The sequence below is a fragment of the Cornus florida genome, unplaced genomic scaffold (assembly GCF_030987335.1).
Source record: "Cornus florida cultivar Cherokee Brave unplaced genomic scaffold, ASM3098733v1 CherokeeBrave_3.0.0_Hap2_Chr07, whole genome shotgun sequence".
Lineage (NCBI taxonomy): Eukaryota > Viridiplantae > Streptophyta > Magnoliopsida > Cornales > Cornaceae > Cornus > Cornus florida.
In genome coordinates, this window is record NW_026775577.1 from 12,519,461 (window position 1) to 12,535,441 (window position 15,981).

The following is a 15,981-nucleotide window of genomic DNA, read 5'->3' on the forward strand; positions in this document are numbered from 1 at the left end:
ATTTCCATAATATTGGCTTATGAACCGATCACACAAGCTTCGGAAGCTATCCACTGAGCTCCTCGGCAGGTTCTTGAACCAATTAAGCGCTGGTCCAGCTAGACTCATAGGGAAGCACTTGCACATCAAGGAATCATTCTCAGTGTTCAGAACCATTTTTAATTAGATGTGATACACATGATCAATTGGATTGGTCGTTCCGTTGAACAGAATGAAAATGGGCATGGAAAATTTCCTCGGACTCGGAGCATTCAGAATTTCATCGGTGAACGGTGAATCAACCGTTCGAGCTGCTGAACGGAGGGCTTCATTTTCCCTCTGGAACCCCGCGATTGCTCTCTGATCTACAGATCTCCTCCCGGAGCTGCGATAGTCGAACGTCGCCATGGAAGGCCGATAAGTTGGATCAAATGATTTGTCCTCAACAAACTCTTTGTGCCACGGCGGTATAGCTTTGTGACGATCAGACTCTATTGCTTCTCCTCGGTTGAACGTTTCTTGATGTGGATCGAAAGTCATGGCTTCGTTTCGCCTGATCTGTTCACGCCGTGGATCTACATGAGTTGATCCTTCACGATCATCAACACGATGAAGATTCGGCGGCAAATCGTTTGGCCAGACTTCCTTGCGGTGAAGATCTGTCTGATTGTTCCCTACCTCCTCGCCGTGATATGCCGCATCGGTACGTGTAACTTCTTCTCCGGCCGGAAACGGTCGCGGCATCACTGGAGCTTCGTGAAGCTGCATTTCAGTCCTTAGATCGGCATTCTCTCTTCTGAGAGCTTCGATCATGCTCATCAACTTATCAAGTTTCATTTGCTGGACATTTTCTACCGCATTGGAGTTCTCACCCCCAGTCATCATTCCAGAACGGAGCAAAGGCATGAATCGCAAACTCTAAGTTAGATCTGAGTCTCGCTGACGCAAATCACGTCAGATCTGAACTCAAATTTTACGAGTTCCGTTCGCCTTTCGATAAATCAAAGCTTTTCCGGCGTCTGAGCTTGCCGGAACGAGCCGCAATAGAATGAATCACAGCTACGTAAACCTAACGCCAATTCCTCATAATCAATCAAGAATCCAGAATCTCTGAAAAGCAAACCGCAATCTCTTAGATTTGGACTAAACTTCTAGAAATCAAGCTTCGTCGTCATCAATCAATCTGAAACAACATGATGTTGATCAAATAAGAATCAACCTTCAACATTTCCCATAGACGACGCCAATTGAAGATGCAAGAAATTCAATCACCTTTCTCTCTCTAGAATTCTTACACTTCAACAGAATGAAAACTCAAAAAACCTCCCCTTCTCTCTACTCGTATTGTCTATTTATAGACCATTACAAATGCTCTAACCAACTTATTACATAGGGCTCTTATTCTTGGGCTTTCTTCCTTTTGGGCCTGACTTCATTATGTAAGTCTCAGACGTTGGGCCTAACTCACAGTGTTGCATTATGGGCTGAGTTCAACTATTCGGTCCGATCCCTCTTTCGTGGGTGTTGGACTCATTATGCTACCCTTTTTGCTTGGGCTCGGACCTACCATTCAACCTGATGATTTACTCACGGGTCGGGTCTGGTCCAATCCATCTTTGACATCCTCAGTTCCCACAAAAAGAAAAAAAACTATTATATATCAATCTGAATTATTTATTAATAATTTGAGAAAGGGTCGACAAAGGTATGAAAACATGTGTCCTTTGAAGTCTTCCCACAAAAAGCAAAAAATTATTATATATTAATCAAAATTATTTATTAATAATTCGAGAAAAGGTACCAATAGTGAATTTTTTTTTTTTTTTTTTGGGTAAGTGAAAAGATATAAATCGTTACATGCTTAAATGAGATTATAGCTATGTGCTTTAATTAGTCTTTTTATTCTTTAAAAAAAAAAAAAAAATGAAAAATATTTAAAAAATAGGAGTGGTGCAAGGTACCAATAGTGATTTTTTGTTTTTGTTTTTGGGTAGGTAAGAAGGTTCAAATCGTTACATGCTTTAAAGAGATTATAGATGTGTTTTAATTAGTGTGTTTATTTAAAAAATAAATAAATAATGTTAAGAAATTAGAAGTACACTTTTAGAATTTTTTTTTTTTAAATAAAAAATGTTAAAAAATTAGGAGTGAGACTTACACTTTTATATATATATATTAGTGGGATCTTCATGCAACCAATAAAAGAAGAAAGGCATGCATAAACTAAATTAAGGACCCGAAAATTAATTGTAAGCTAACCAAGCAAATTGCCCTTAAAGTCTCCCAGTTAATGTCATATACGTATAGCCACGTGTTTCATTTGGTTTTTTGGTTCAATTTTCTCCTGGCCATGATGCGCCAATCAACATCAAACCTCCGGTCCACAATCAACTCCATGAAGTCCCGTCCCACCGCCCACGTCAGCACCGCTTCTCGGCCATTGCCGATGAGTTCGGGATTTTCAAATACTTTGCCCACACCAGCCAGCAGCTCAATATAATTTAAGGATTTTGGAGAAAAAAATAAAGTGATTTTTAATTAAATCTACCCATATATTTATGTAAGTAATATGTTAATTATTTGTTTAGTAATTTTTAAATTTATCACTAAAATTTTTCAAACTCTAATTTCATAATTAATTAATTGGGTATGTGCATTATAATTATAATAGTCACATTTAACAATATAAATAAAAATCATAAAAAAAATATATAATTTTATGATAATAAAAATTAATAAAATTATAAATTAATTTAATTTATAGAACAATAGAAACTGATTTCGAATAATTTGTCTGCTCTAATAAATTCTTTAGTAGAATATAAGTGTATTGTTTTATCCCAAACTTTGTACCTTCCGAAAAAAAATATAAGTATATTCAAAATTTTCTTACGAGATTATAAATTGAAATTCCATTATTTATAGAACTTAGTAATTTCATGCCCAAGAACCATAAAAAATATGAACTTGGGGCTGGAAAGCAAGTGCTAAATCTGCATAGCTTAAAATAATTTAATGTTAAAAGTGTCGAAATTAAGTTAATGGATCACAGTCACATGCATTGTGCACATCAGCATTGTGTTGTGCACATCATCAAAGTATAAAACACGTATATATTACAGCAATCTCTTGATAAAAAGGAGAGTAACAAATATCATCATCAAAGGAAAAAGTATACGGCAATCTCTTAGATACAAAAGGAGGGTATCATAACAGAAGCAAAAGCCACGACAAAAGTTAATTTCTTCCACTTCTTAACAAGCTTACTCTTCTTAGCTTTCAATGTCTTAGCTTTCATTAACATTTGCTTTGTATAAACACATTGAAACAAGAAGAAGAACTTTTGTATTAAAGGCTGACCTATGGTCTTGTTATTCTTCAATTCCTGCACCGTCCTCCAATAGATTTCCCTCTTCCCATCCAACCCTAATTCTCTCTGTCCTTTCTCAAATTTCTTTAAAGCGGCTTGAATCATGGGTTTTTCTACTTTGACATGAACAAGGCACTAATGGAGAGCAGTGCAAAGTTCCATAAACCGCATGGTGTTATCGACGAAGTATATCACAAGATCCAACAGTTCGTCTTCATTCCTCCATATGTCCTTTAATTCTTTGCATTCATGAATGAACTCGACCACCGTTGTTTCATTTCGAGGATGCGGTTTGTGAGCTCTCCCAGTGACTCCACAGAGAGTGACCCACCCTTGACGCCCACGCCAAGGGTGTTGATGACTCGGTTGCTGCTGCTGCTGCTGCTTTTTTGTTGGAGGAGGGTCGAATCGAATGACCCAACCCACTTTGAATATGGATGTTCTTCCCTTATTTTGCTACCCAGGAGACCCATTGTGAGGGATGATAGAGCTCAACTTTTCAGCTGCAGTGACAGATACAACAATAATTACTATTGGCATACAAAGAAGAAATCATGAATCACACAAAAAAATGTAACTTGAACAACATAATCTTTTACTTGCATAACCAGATCGAATTCAGTAACATCTGCAGTATAAGCTTCCTTGTTCTTCTCAATTTTTATGGCAAGTTGTACGTATGAGTAATCGCATTAAAAATACAGCTTCAACCAAGGAACCAATATTGCAGTCAAAAGGCAATCTCTCCACAGAAATCCATACAATTTATCTAATAAAGATATAAATTGAAAAATAAAGCCACTCTGTGAAGAATAATAAGGTAGGAATGTTTCTAATCTTCCACTCTCACCGCCCCACGTAAGTGGGGCATACATTGGGTAATTTCCTTTTTCAGGTCGCTACAGATACAGAATACAAAGTGTCCCTTCATTTGAAGGATTGCTTACAGAAACTCTTGAAATTTGGTAAAAGCATCAACAAACTTCACATGCACTATTTTAAAAAAAAAAATACAGCTTGAAATAATTAGATCAAGTAGCCCTCCTCTTGCTGATATATCTGGTCCTTCACTCTATTCCAACACTATGACATCAGTGTCAGTTTAGCAGAATAAAACCACATAAGATGCCCCAGTCAAACTGTAGGGCTGTTCTGAGATGTTCACTCAACATGAATTCATGCAAAAAAAGTGTACAACATATATAGCCTAGTGATTGTAATGCATGCTGTTATCTTTATTTGGTGTTGATTGGGTTATGCCAGGATTGCTAAGAAAGTTATTTGCTCGTTGGCTTCGGGATTCAGTAAGACAGAAGAATTTGGGCAGCTTGGCAGGCAATGTCTCTCTGTTTAATGTGGAGTGCGTGGGGAGAAAGAAGTTGTAGAACTTCTGAAGATGTTGTGATCCATTACATGTATTGGAACACGTCATGTTAATTTTTTATTATCAGATTTTTTCTAGAAATTTTCCAAAATCTATACATGCATTAGACTTTATAGATAATTTGGCTTGTTTGACACTCTCCAACTCTGGTGCTTTAATCCATATAATGTTTCTTATAATTTATATAGCTATTTCATAATTTTAAAAAAAAAAATGTTTAATTTTCTAAAAGTCTTCCTTATGTATAAGTGTAATCAAAACAAAGTACAAGCTTTCAGATTCAAAAACTTCTAACCAATAGACATTTCTAACTAGCTGAACCTCAACCAATTCTAAACAAGAATAAAACCGACTCAGTACATGACCAGACACCCACTACTTTTTTCCAATAACAACCAGACACCAACTAACACGAAAAATAAGCCTAAATTACTACAACATATCTGATCTTAGAGATTATTAAAGGTAATATTGATTATGAAAAAATCCTTCAAAATGAAAGGAGCTGACAATGTGGTTCACCAAACCCCACTTAATTGGGTAATTTATCATGCAGCAACAAATAGCAATAGTGTGATCCAAGGTCAAAGGAAAGGCTTTGTTCATTACAAATGAGAAAAGAAGTAGAGCACGGAGAAATATAAAAGAAAACATCACCCAAAGAAAAGGGGGGCACAAATCTCCTGAGAAAAAATATTCCTTCTTAAGCAGTCAAGAGCTTTATCCTCACTCTCTACCCTCCCAAAGTCCAAGTCAGTCCCAAATCTCATAGATCAAAAGCCTTTTCACACAAATAATGATGCATAATTGCTGGAGCCCCATGAGCTGGTCTTGCAAAATGGCTTCCTAATAAATGGACTCACCACACTGTGACTCCAATTGAGGGTACATGTGGGTACTTGACTCCAGAGTATTTCATGCATGGAGCAAAGAACAAGAGATGAGACTATCAATGCATTACTTGGACATGATCCTGAGTTTTTAAAATAAAATTCATTGGTTGAATTGATTGCAATCTAATTGGAACATCTGCTTGAGTTATTTATTAAAAGCTTAAGTAAAATTCAGTCTTGAAGTTGCTTCTAAGCAAATTATAACACTTCGCCCATCATCTTGCATTTCCAGTTACATAGAATGACATTAATATTGCAGGCAAATCCCCTTATGGAATACATTTTTAGAATGGTTTGTCTCCATGAACACAAAATTCATGGTACATTAGAACACCCCTACTACGGGCATTAATTTTTTTTTTTCACATCTAGTCTAGAATATTAAATATTGGAGTGCCTTTAAAGTCCTGGCGTAAATTTTCTCTCCTTTCTCGTGTTCTTGTCCAAAGTGCTCCATAGCCGATGAAAGCTTGCGTTTCGCAACTTTTCCCCATCCATATCAAAGCTTGATTGATGATTATTGCCTTAATGCATTAAGAATCTTCACCACCCTTCATTGCATCACCTACCTCTGATTTCATAGAGTTCATTTGTATATTTTTTCCATAAGTTGTCCATCCATCCCAGGTTGAGGAAAAGTTGCGAAACGCAAGCTTTCATCGGCTATGGAGCACTTTGGACAAGAACCCAAGAAAGGAGAGAAAATTTAGGCCAGGACTCTAAAGGCACTCCAATATTTCATTGAGATATGTAACCCTTTCTATCAAGATTTCTCTTCTTTACTGGAATAAGTTTACGAAAAACATCTTGCTGATGTCAGAGAATCTTGTATTGAAGAAGAAGAAACTGGACAAAAAATTAAAGGATATGAAATCTTGGATTACATTCTCGAATGTGCTTTTTGGAATAACCTTTGCCTCTATTTTTGTTTGCTCGTTTGTGGTGGTTGCCTGTGCGGCACCACCAATGGTTGGTGCTCGGACGGGAGCCTTGAAGGATGTGTTTTCCCCAACCGGGGATGGATGGACAACTTATGGAAAAAATATACGTATTTCAAATATAATATCTATTAAGGATAGAATCGAAGATTTCTTAGAGGCAATTGGAGGGTTGAAGGTACATATTACGAATTGTCACCTTGCCATATCAGCTGGCAGAAACAATGTGCTGCAGATTATGATTAATATTCGCTGCAGCCACAACAATTATTAGCCATATTAATCGGTACGTTTCTTAATTGGTACGTTTTTTAATTGTTTATGATATTGGTACGTTTCTTAATTAATGTATTATGTATAGATACATCGTTTTATACTCTCCACATTGAAATTATGCGAGCTATTCACTTCAATTAATTCATTCAAACACCCTTCTAAATGGATCTTGAAGTTCACAAGGACCAAAATCCATAATGAATTTCAGTCTCTGGGCAAGGGGTTCAACTGGCATGGACTATTTAATATTGAAGTTGCTGCATGTTCCTATTTTTTGAACTTCCTGCAATTACAATTCATGTCTCATAAATGGGATGAAAAAAAATATATATATATATTATCCATAGTAGTGGTGTTCTAATGTACCATGAAGTTTTGTGTTCATGGAGAGTAATAAGAGTTGTGATATGTGTGTTTGTAGGTCATTTTATTAATATGCTTTTTTAGATATGGATACATTTTTCTAGCGTTGTGTCCTGTCTCCAGCTCCTGTTCATCATAAGAACTAGGTAGGTTTAAGTTATTGTTTGAAGATGGTTTCCTACAAGTCTCTGATAGTCACTTCAAAGGGAATTACTGGAATGGCCTCAATTTTTTCCACTGTAGATTTAGTTGGGGATACAAAAAGTAAGCTTCCTTATTGATTCATTTTCTATAAAATCCTTCTCTAAGCATGGCGGATAAAACTTCCACTGCAGTAGGTCCAACCTCCATACCTTATTGTGCTTGACCAAGCTTGCTTTCTTTTTGTTGCATATTCCTATTTTGAGAACTTGCTGCAATTACCATTCAATGTCATACTTAATATTCTAGACTAGATGTGACAAAAAAATTTAATGCCCGTAGTAGGGGTGTTCTAATGTACCATGAATTTTGTGTTCATGGAGACAACCCATTCTAAAAATATATTCCATAAGAGGATTTGCCTGCAATATTAATGTCATTCTATGTAACTAGAAATGCAAGATAATGGGCGAAGTGTTATAATTTACGTAGAAGCAACTTCAAGACTGAATTTTACTTAAGCTTTTGATAAATAACTCAAGCAGATGTTCCAATTAGATTGCAATCAATTCAACCAATGAATTTTATTTTAAAAACTCAGGATCATGTCCAAGTAATGCATTGATAGTCTCATCTCTTGTTCTTTGCTCCATGCATGAAATACTCTCGAGTCAAGTACCCACATGTACCCTCAATTGGAATCACAATTGTAGGAGATTCTTCATTATTTATTGATTGCAATCAATTCAACCAATGTAGCACAGCCCCATAGCCACACACCGGATGAGTCGAGAACATAGGAGGCTTGGAAGGTTCGAACACTGGCCTGTGGAGTGCAAGCGCCGAGCTCCTACCATCACTGCTACGCCACCGGAAGCCATGTTTGATAACTTCCTTGGCAGAATAGATACTTTTCCACACCCAAGAAGCACTGGAGTTACATGGATAATCAACAAAGTCACAATTTTTAAAGTACTTCATTTTGAAAGATTTATACAATAGAGATTCGTCACCCACTTCCATTCTCCATGCCAGTTTAGCCAAGAGGGTAGTATTAAAAGCTTCAACATTTTTAAAGCCGATACTCCGTCCGTCTTTGAATTGCAAAGCTTATCCCAACTGATCCATTTGATTGTGTTGGATTTTTCCTCCCCGCTCCACCAGAAATTGAGAAATTTACTCGTGAGAACCTTACCGTTGTGTTTGGGAAGCCTGGAACATTGCATAGAATAGGTGGGCAAAGCTGAAGCACGGCCTTGATCATGACCTCTCGACCAGCCTTGGACATAACTTGCCCTTCAGGGATTTTGTTTTGGAGAATACTCTGTCCGAAATATAATTGAAGGTTGCCACTTTGGATTTGCCAAGAAGGGAAGGAAGACCAATATCATAGTGAAAGAATGATATACCAAAATCACAACTTCACACACACTACACGCTCCTATATTGGGCCCACTAGATGGGGTTGGCGAGTGAGGTATTGTGCCTGACTTGCGAGTCGCGAATCAACATACCATTCCAGGCCACCACACACGTTGCAAGCGCGCGTGGGCATAATGCTGGCTGGGGTGTTATTCATCCTTGAAGTAGTTATTCTTTGATCAACTCTATGTTCCAGCCATTAAAGCTCACTCAAACTTCGATCAAACAGGCCCAAATTCGTACAAATCAACTCCTTTATCCTAGTAAAATGATTTGTAGGTCGATTACTTAACACAGTTACATAACATCAAATTTAAAACCTGTTAAAGAATCATATATAAGCGCCATATACCAGCAACGTACAAAATGAAATTATAGCACCAGATAGACCTCCAAAATTTTAGTTAAACTTCTTGGTTTAATTCAACAAGTCAAAGTACTGTAGGCAACTAGAGACTAAAAAAAAAAAAATCAGCTACCAGACAAGTAATGCAGCCTTTATCTTTCCTTGCATTCACCCTCTGCCTTCTCTTTGCATTTTGGGGATTCCTTCCAAAAAAAAAAAAAATAGTAAAAATAACAGAGAATTGGGGAGAGAATGTCATAAGCTGCAAAGAGTCTCATTTACTTAAAAACCTGTTTTCCTGAGTTCAGAAACTATTTTCAGTCTATTCAGTATTCAAAACCTCAAAAGAAGCCTCTAATGAACTACAACTTATCAAAGTAATGGGAATAAAAATAAAAAATAAAATAAAATAAAAAGAGGTAAAAAAAACCCATAATTTGATTCAATTCAATTCAATTGTGAATAGGGCTGCAAATGAACCAAGTTAAGCCGAGCCTTAGGTTGTTTGGGCTCGGGCTCGGGCTCGGGCTCGTTTGTTTATTGTTTGGCTCGGGATCGTGACGAGCTCAAAAAATTAAGCTCGGGTTTGACTCATTTAAGAAAATAAATTGAATTTATAGTCAAAATTTGTTCAAGCTCGTTTGGTAAATGTATTATAGACTGTATATTTATATTATACTTTCAAAAATTAAAAATTAAAGAATTTTATTAAAAATTAAAAATTAAAAATTAATGTAAACGAGTCTTATAACGAGCCTACCGTTCATGAATATAGACGAGCTTACACGAGCTCATATTCATGAACTTAAACGAACCTACAAGAGCTTATGTTCACGAGCCTACACGAGCCGAACCCAACATTGCTCGAGATCAGCTCGTTTACTAAATGAGCTTAGAAATCAAGTTTGAGCTCGGCTCATTTGTTTAATGAACGAGCCCTAGCCGAGCCCTTAACAAGCCAAGCCCTAGTTGTTCATGAACTGCTCGATTCATTTGCAGCCCTAATTGTGACCATACCACAAGAGTGTGTGATGATGATTTGCGAGATTGAAGCGTAGATTGGAATTTAGGAAAACCTAATTTGATGGTAATTTGTGGGCCAAAATGAAAGTCATTCTTGTTTCTTATCACAAATATTATGTTTGTATTCATAGTTCATGGTATAATAAATTCTAACGAATATAAGTGTAAATCAGTCAAATCGATCGATTCATGAAAGTGTATAATAGTATATAATTCATACCCATTACGAAAGCTTGTAAACTTTTCAATTTGTCTCTTGAAATTGTATCATGAGCTAGGGGTGCACACGGTCTGGTTTGGTTTGATTTTGAGAATTTTTGGAACCAAATCACTCTCTATAGTTCCAAAAAATCTGAAACCGAACTAGACCATTTGAGCCATGGAACCAAACCAGCACAAACCGTGAAAAAACGGTTTGGTTCAGTTCCGTTCCACTGTTCTAATTGAATTTTATTTTCTTATTTTTCCCTTGAATTGTATATATAACAAAAATATCAATAAAAGCATTCACATTCCCTAATCCAAGACTAAAATAGAGAGAAAAAGAGAGGAAAAAGTGGGTGAAATAAACCCAAAAGCTAAACACTATAAATTAAAATAAGGTTGAATTTTGTTGAAACTGAAAAAGATGACAAATCTGTGGTTGAAAATTAAGAAACTTGATTACTTGTCATTGTTGTGCTTGAGGTGCAAACATGAGATCCAGAGATTTGTAAACTGAAAGTGAGAGAGAAGGGGAGAGAATGTGAGAAAGAGGATGTCACCGACGGCAACTATAAAAGATCAACGATGACCGAATTTCAAAGGTTGTTTGAAAGAGATTGATCAACAACTGAATCCCACAGTGATGAGAACAGTTCGCCCATAATTTTGCTACAAAAGGGTTTTTTTTAGTGAACGTGTCACAGCTTACTCCTATTTTTATTTCTTTTGAAAAAACGAAGAAATAAATTCCATTTTCTCTCCTATTTACTATAGCGACGAAGAATCAAATTATCACTATATTTATTCCTTTTGAGGCAGTGTGAGCAGAGAAAAAAAATTAGATAGTGTTGGCATGCACCCAAAATTAAAAATAAATAAATAAAAAAGTATCAGATAATGGTGATGAGTGTTGACTCCCATTTGATCGTTGTGCCGAAATCCCTTATAAAGTTAAGAGTACTACATAGTTATAGCTATATATATAATATAACATATATTTATATACATACTATAACGGCTCGGTCTGGGCCAATTTAGTCCTATAGGATCCTAATTTGGAATCGAACAAAAAATTCACGGTTCCATTATTTTGAAACTGTGATTGGACCGAACCGCTATGAAACAGGCCCAGATCGCCCGATTTGGTCCAATCCGGTTTGATTTTTTGACGATCCTTTTGCACACCCCTATCATGAGCTCAACTTTAGTAGGAGGTGGAACCTATACAGTGCTTGGTGTAGGTCCTCTTCAGTAGTATTATTTACCACAACACTTGTAATAAGCAAATCTGAAATTCCATTATTTACCGAACTTGTAATTTCATGCCCTTGTTGCCCAAGAGCCATCCAAGTTTAGATCCTGTGATAATATGAGCACTGAGTCAGGGGTATCAAAATTACCTGATAATTTCATATATATGCTGGAAAACAAGTGCTGAATCTGCATAGCTTAAAATAATTAATGTTAAGAGTGTCGAAATTAAGTTAATGGACCACAGTGCATATCATCAAAGTATTAGGGATATATAGCTGATCCATAATTAATAAAAACACACTCCATAATTAATAAAAACACGCAATCTGTTGATAAAAAGAAGGGTAACAAATATTATTCAGGTCATATAGGCGCGGTCATTGATGTTCCTCAAGATCACCATTCCCTCCTTCCACCCACTCATTATTTTAGTGCTAAGCTTAGTAGTATGTTCATACAATTTCTCAATAGTTTGGAGAAACTCACGCAACCTCTTCTTGATCTCATCCATAGCTACCGTCACACCGTCCTCTTCACTAACATCAAAATCAGCATTCTTCAACACTAGTGCTCCAATGCAGTCCTCCAAGTCCCCCATCTCAATCCGATTCTCAATCTTTAATAATGAAGGAGCCGTCTCTTTGTGTCCTTTCACCAAATCCTCGTACTGGTTCCAAAGGGAATCAATCCATTCATCCATCTGCCCCATTGCCGTAGTAGCACCCATCAACACCATCACAACATTCCCCACCGCCGCCACAACAGAAAACATCATAACAGAAGCAAAAGCCACAACAAAAGTTAATTTCTTCCACTTCTTAACAAACTTACTCTTCTTAGCTTTCAATGTCTTGAACATTAACATTTGCTTTGTATAAACAGATTGAAACAACAAGAAGAACTTTTGTATTAAAGGGTGACCTACAGTCTTGTAATTCTTCAATTCCTGTACCGTCGTCAAATAGATTTCCCTCTTCTCATCCAACCCTAATTCTTTCTGTCCTTCCTCAAATTTCTTTAAAGTGGCTTGAATCATGGGTGTTCCTACTTTGACATGAACGAGGCACTGGTTGAGAGCAGTGCAAAGTTCAATAAACTGCATGGTGTTACCGACGTAGTATACCACAAGATCCAACAGTCCGTCTTCATTCCACCATACGTCCTTTAATTCTTTGCATTCGTCAATGAACTCGACCACTTGTTGTTTCGTTTCGAGGATGCGGTCTGTGAGCTCTCCCAGTGACTCCACAGAGAGTGACCCACCCTTGACGCCCACGCCAAGGGTGTTGATGACTCGGAGGGGGCCAACCGACTCTGAATATGGATCTTCTTCCCTTATTTTGCTACCCAGGAGACCCATTGTGAGGGATGATGAGCTCAACTTTTAAGCTGCAATGGCAGATACAACAATAATTACTACAGGCATACAAAGAAGAAATCATGAATCATGAATTTTTTTTTTTTTTTTTCAAATTTAGATGGTCTAAATTTCGTTTATATGAAAACAGTTTCTGTACTATAGAGAAAAACAGGTATTCGAGTAAATGAGCTTCTTTGCCGCCTCTGATTTGCTTTTTCCCCAATTATTATATAATGGTAAGCAGACCCTTGCCAATTTCATTATTATTTATTCCAATTTTTTTCCCATATGACAACTTTGATTTGTGACAACTTTGATTTGAGGAACAATTTTCACCAAATTCATAGATTCAATAATGAATTAACCAAATTCATAGATTCAATAATGAATTCACCAAATACCCAACAATAACAGACAACAGGTTTACCAATCAATTTATCACATACCAAATAAAATTACTACAATCAAGAGATCATAACTATCATATGCCCAATAAAATTAGTACAATCAAGAGACCATAACATGGTAAGATAGATTAGCATTTCTGATAAAACATTGAGCATCGTCAAATCTGAAACCACGAGCATGAGTTGACAAACCCTATCGCTAGACAAAAACATAGATATTATAAGATCGAAGAGAGAATTGAGGAGTACGATTGAATCCACAGAGGAGCTCCACGATTACTGCAATAAGAGAGAGAAATCGTCGATCTGCAATGAGAAAGAGAAGGGCTGGCGTTGCTGCGATGAGAGAGAGAGATAGAGATCGATGGGTTAGCCGTCGATCTGCGATGAGAGAGAGAGAAGGGCTTCTGGCTGTGATTCCGCGATGAGGGAGAGAGCCGACTTTCGATTGACACTGCGATTGAAAGAGCACCTAGCGCCGCCGTGAGAGAGAGTAATATGTTCAGGGTCTTTCGAAACTTAATTTGGGATTTCATAGGAATTACTCAGAATTTAAATAGAATTGGAAAAGGGTTTTGATGTGATTCCAAAATAAAATTGGTAAGTTGAATAAATTCAAAAAAAATAAAATAAAATAAAAAGATAAATATTGTATGGGATTTGAAATGTAATTATCAAATTATTCTTTTAAAAATTGGTAAGTTGAATAAATTCAAATAAATAAATAAATAAAAAGATAAGATTGTATGGGATTTGAAATGTAATTATCAAATTATTCTTTTATTAATTATTATTCGGACTCTAATTTTAATAACTTTCTTATTCGAAATGTAATTAAGTTTTTTCATATTATTTTTATATTACTTCAAATTTAAAAGGAAATGAGAAATCTAATTAGTCTTCCCCAAATAGTAATTTTACAATAATAAAATTTATAATTCAACGAATTAAAGGTATTCTTTTTCGTCCTTTTTTTTATTTTTGTTTGATTATTGTTTTGTTTAATTTTGGATCACAATTAATTTTTTACATATAGAAACTATATTATTTCTGTTTATTATTGTTTTGTTTAGGTTTGGATCACAATTAATTTTTTTATTATTTGTACTTAATTATTGTTTACAAAAAAAATTCGTAAAAGAAATAATAAAAACAATTTTTGATTATAAAAGTTATAAAGTAAATTTTAAGTTTTGATGGCATGCACGTATTTTTTACTAGTTGGCCTCGAACGAATTAAAGGGAGTTTTAGTACATTGTTGTGTTTTAGTTAGGCTTGGGTTGGATAATCCGAACCCAACCCGAGCCCAGCTCGACTTTTCACGAATTTGGACAATTATTTTTACAATTAGAGTTAGATTTGGGTTGAAGTGCTAACAACCTGAGCTAACCCGAACCCGAATTCTAATATTATTTTCATATATATTTTTACTCTTAAATACATTATATATAATATTTAAACTATGATTATTTTTTTTCTTTTCAACTTCTTTTGTTAAATCTTAACTTATTGTATGTTAATATTTATGAGAATTAATTTTCTAAAACTTTGTTTGTAATTTATTAAAAATTTACAAAAAAATAATAATAATAAATAAATAAAATAAAATAAAATTTCTATAAACTTTTTATTATTTAAGAGTAATTTAATCTAAAACTAATTCTAGATCATATTAAATTTTCGATGTAAGAATTAGCCATATAAGTAGCCCGAATTAACCCGAGGGTTTTACCCAGAATCTAAGCCCGAGTTGTAAGCCTGAATTTAAAAGTAAAAGGATGGGTTGGGTTTGGGTTAAGTAATTAAGGTTGAAGATAGGGTTAGGCTTGGACTTGGGTTTAGCATTTTATATGGTGGGCTGGACTCAAATTATACCTCAAACCCGCCCAACCCGCCCAAGTTGCAGCCCTAGTTTCAGTACATATATTAATTTATTTTTGAATATAATTTCTTTATATCTCTTTTTCAATTTTAACTACTATATTATTATTGCCAACTAAATAATTAAGTTTTTTCCATATTATTTCAAATTCATAAGAAAATCTAATTAGATAAGGAAATATATAATATTAAAAAATTAAACTACTAAAGAAAAAATAATATTTAGTAATAATTATAAATAAACCCAATTTTATTTTATTTATAAGTCTTCCCTAAATACCAATTAATATAATTTATAATTTGTCTCAAACAAATTAAAGGAAGTTTCAGTACAATATTGTGTTTAATACATATATTAATTTATTTTTAATAGGATTTCTTTAGATTTCATTTTCAATTTTAACTACTATATAATTATTGTCAACTAAATAATTAACTTTTTTTCATATTATTTTCATATTATGTCAGATTCATAAGAAAATATATAATATTAAAAAGTTAAACTATAAAAGAAAATCTAATTAGAAAATGATTCAATAAATGGAACACTTAGTAATAATTATAAATAAGTCGAATTTATCATATTTCTAAGTCTTCCCAAAATAGCAATTAATATAATTTCTAATTTACCTCAAACGAATTAAAGAGAGTTTCAATACATTATTGTGTTTTAGTACATATATTAATTTATTTTTTAATAGGATTTCTTTATATTTTCTTTTCAATTTAACTACCATAT

At 34.9% G+C, this 15,981-nt stretch overlaps 1 protein-coding gene across 1 annotated transcript; it reads right to left on the reverse strand.

The window, feature by feature from the left end:
• Nucleotides 1-11,843: 11,843 nt before the first annotated feature.
• LOC132266396 (UPF0496 protein At2g18630-like) lies at nt 11,844-13,901 on the reverse strand. The gene is made up of 2 exons (XM_059767247.1): nt 13,610-13,901; nt 11,844-12,982 (listed from the first exon to the last, which is right to left on the reverse strand). Exon 2 carries the CDS (start codon nt 12,951-12,953, stop codon nt 11,952-11,954), a length of 1,002 nt encoding a protein of 333 aa, XP_059623230.1. The 5' UTR covers nt 12,954-12,982; nt 13,610-13,901; the 3' UTR covers nt 11,844-11,951.
• Nucleotides 13,902-15,981: the final 2,080 nt, after the last annotated feature.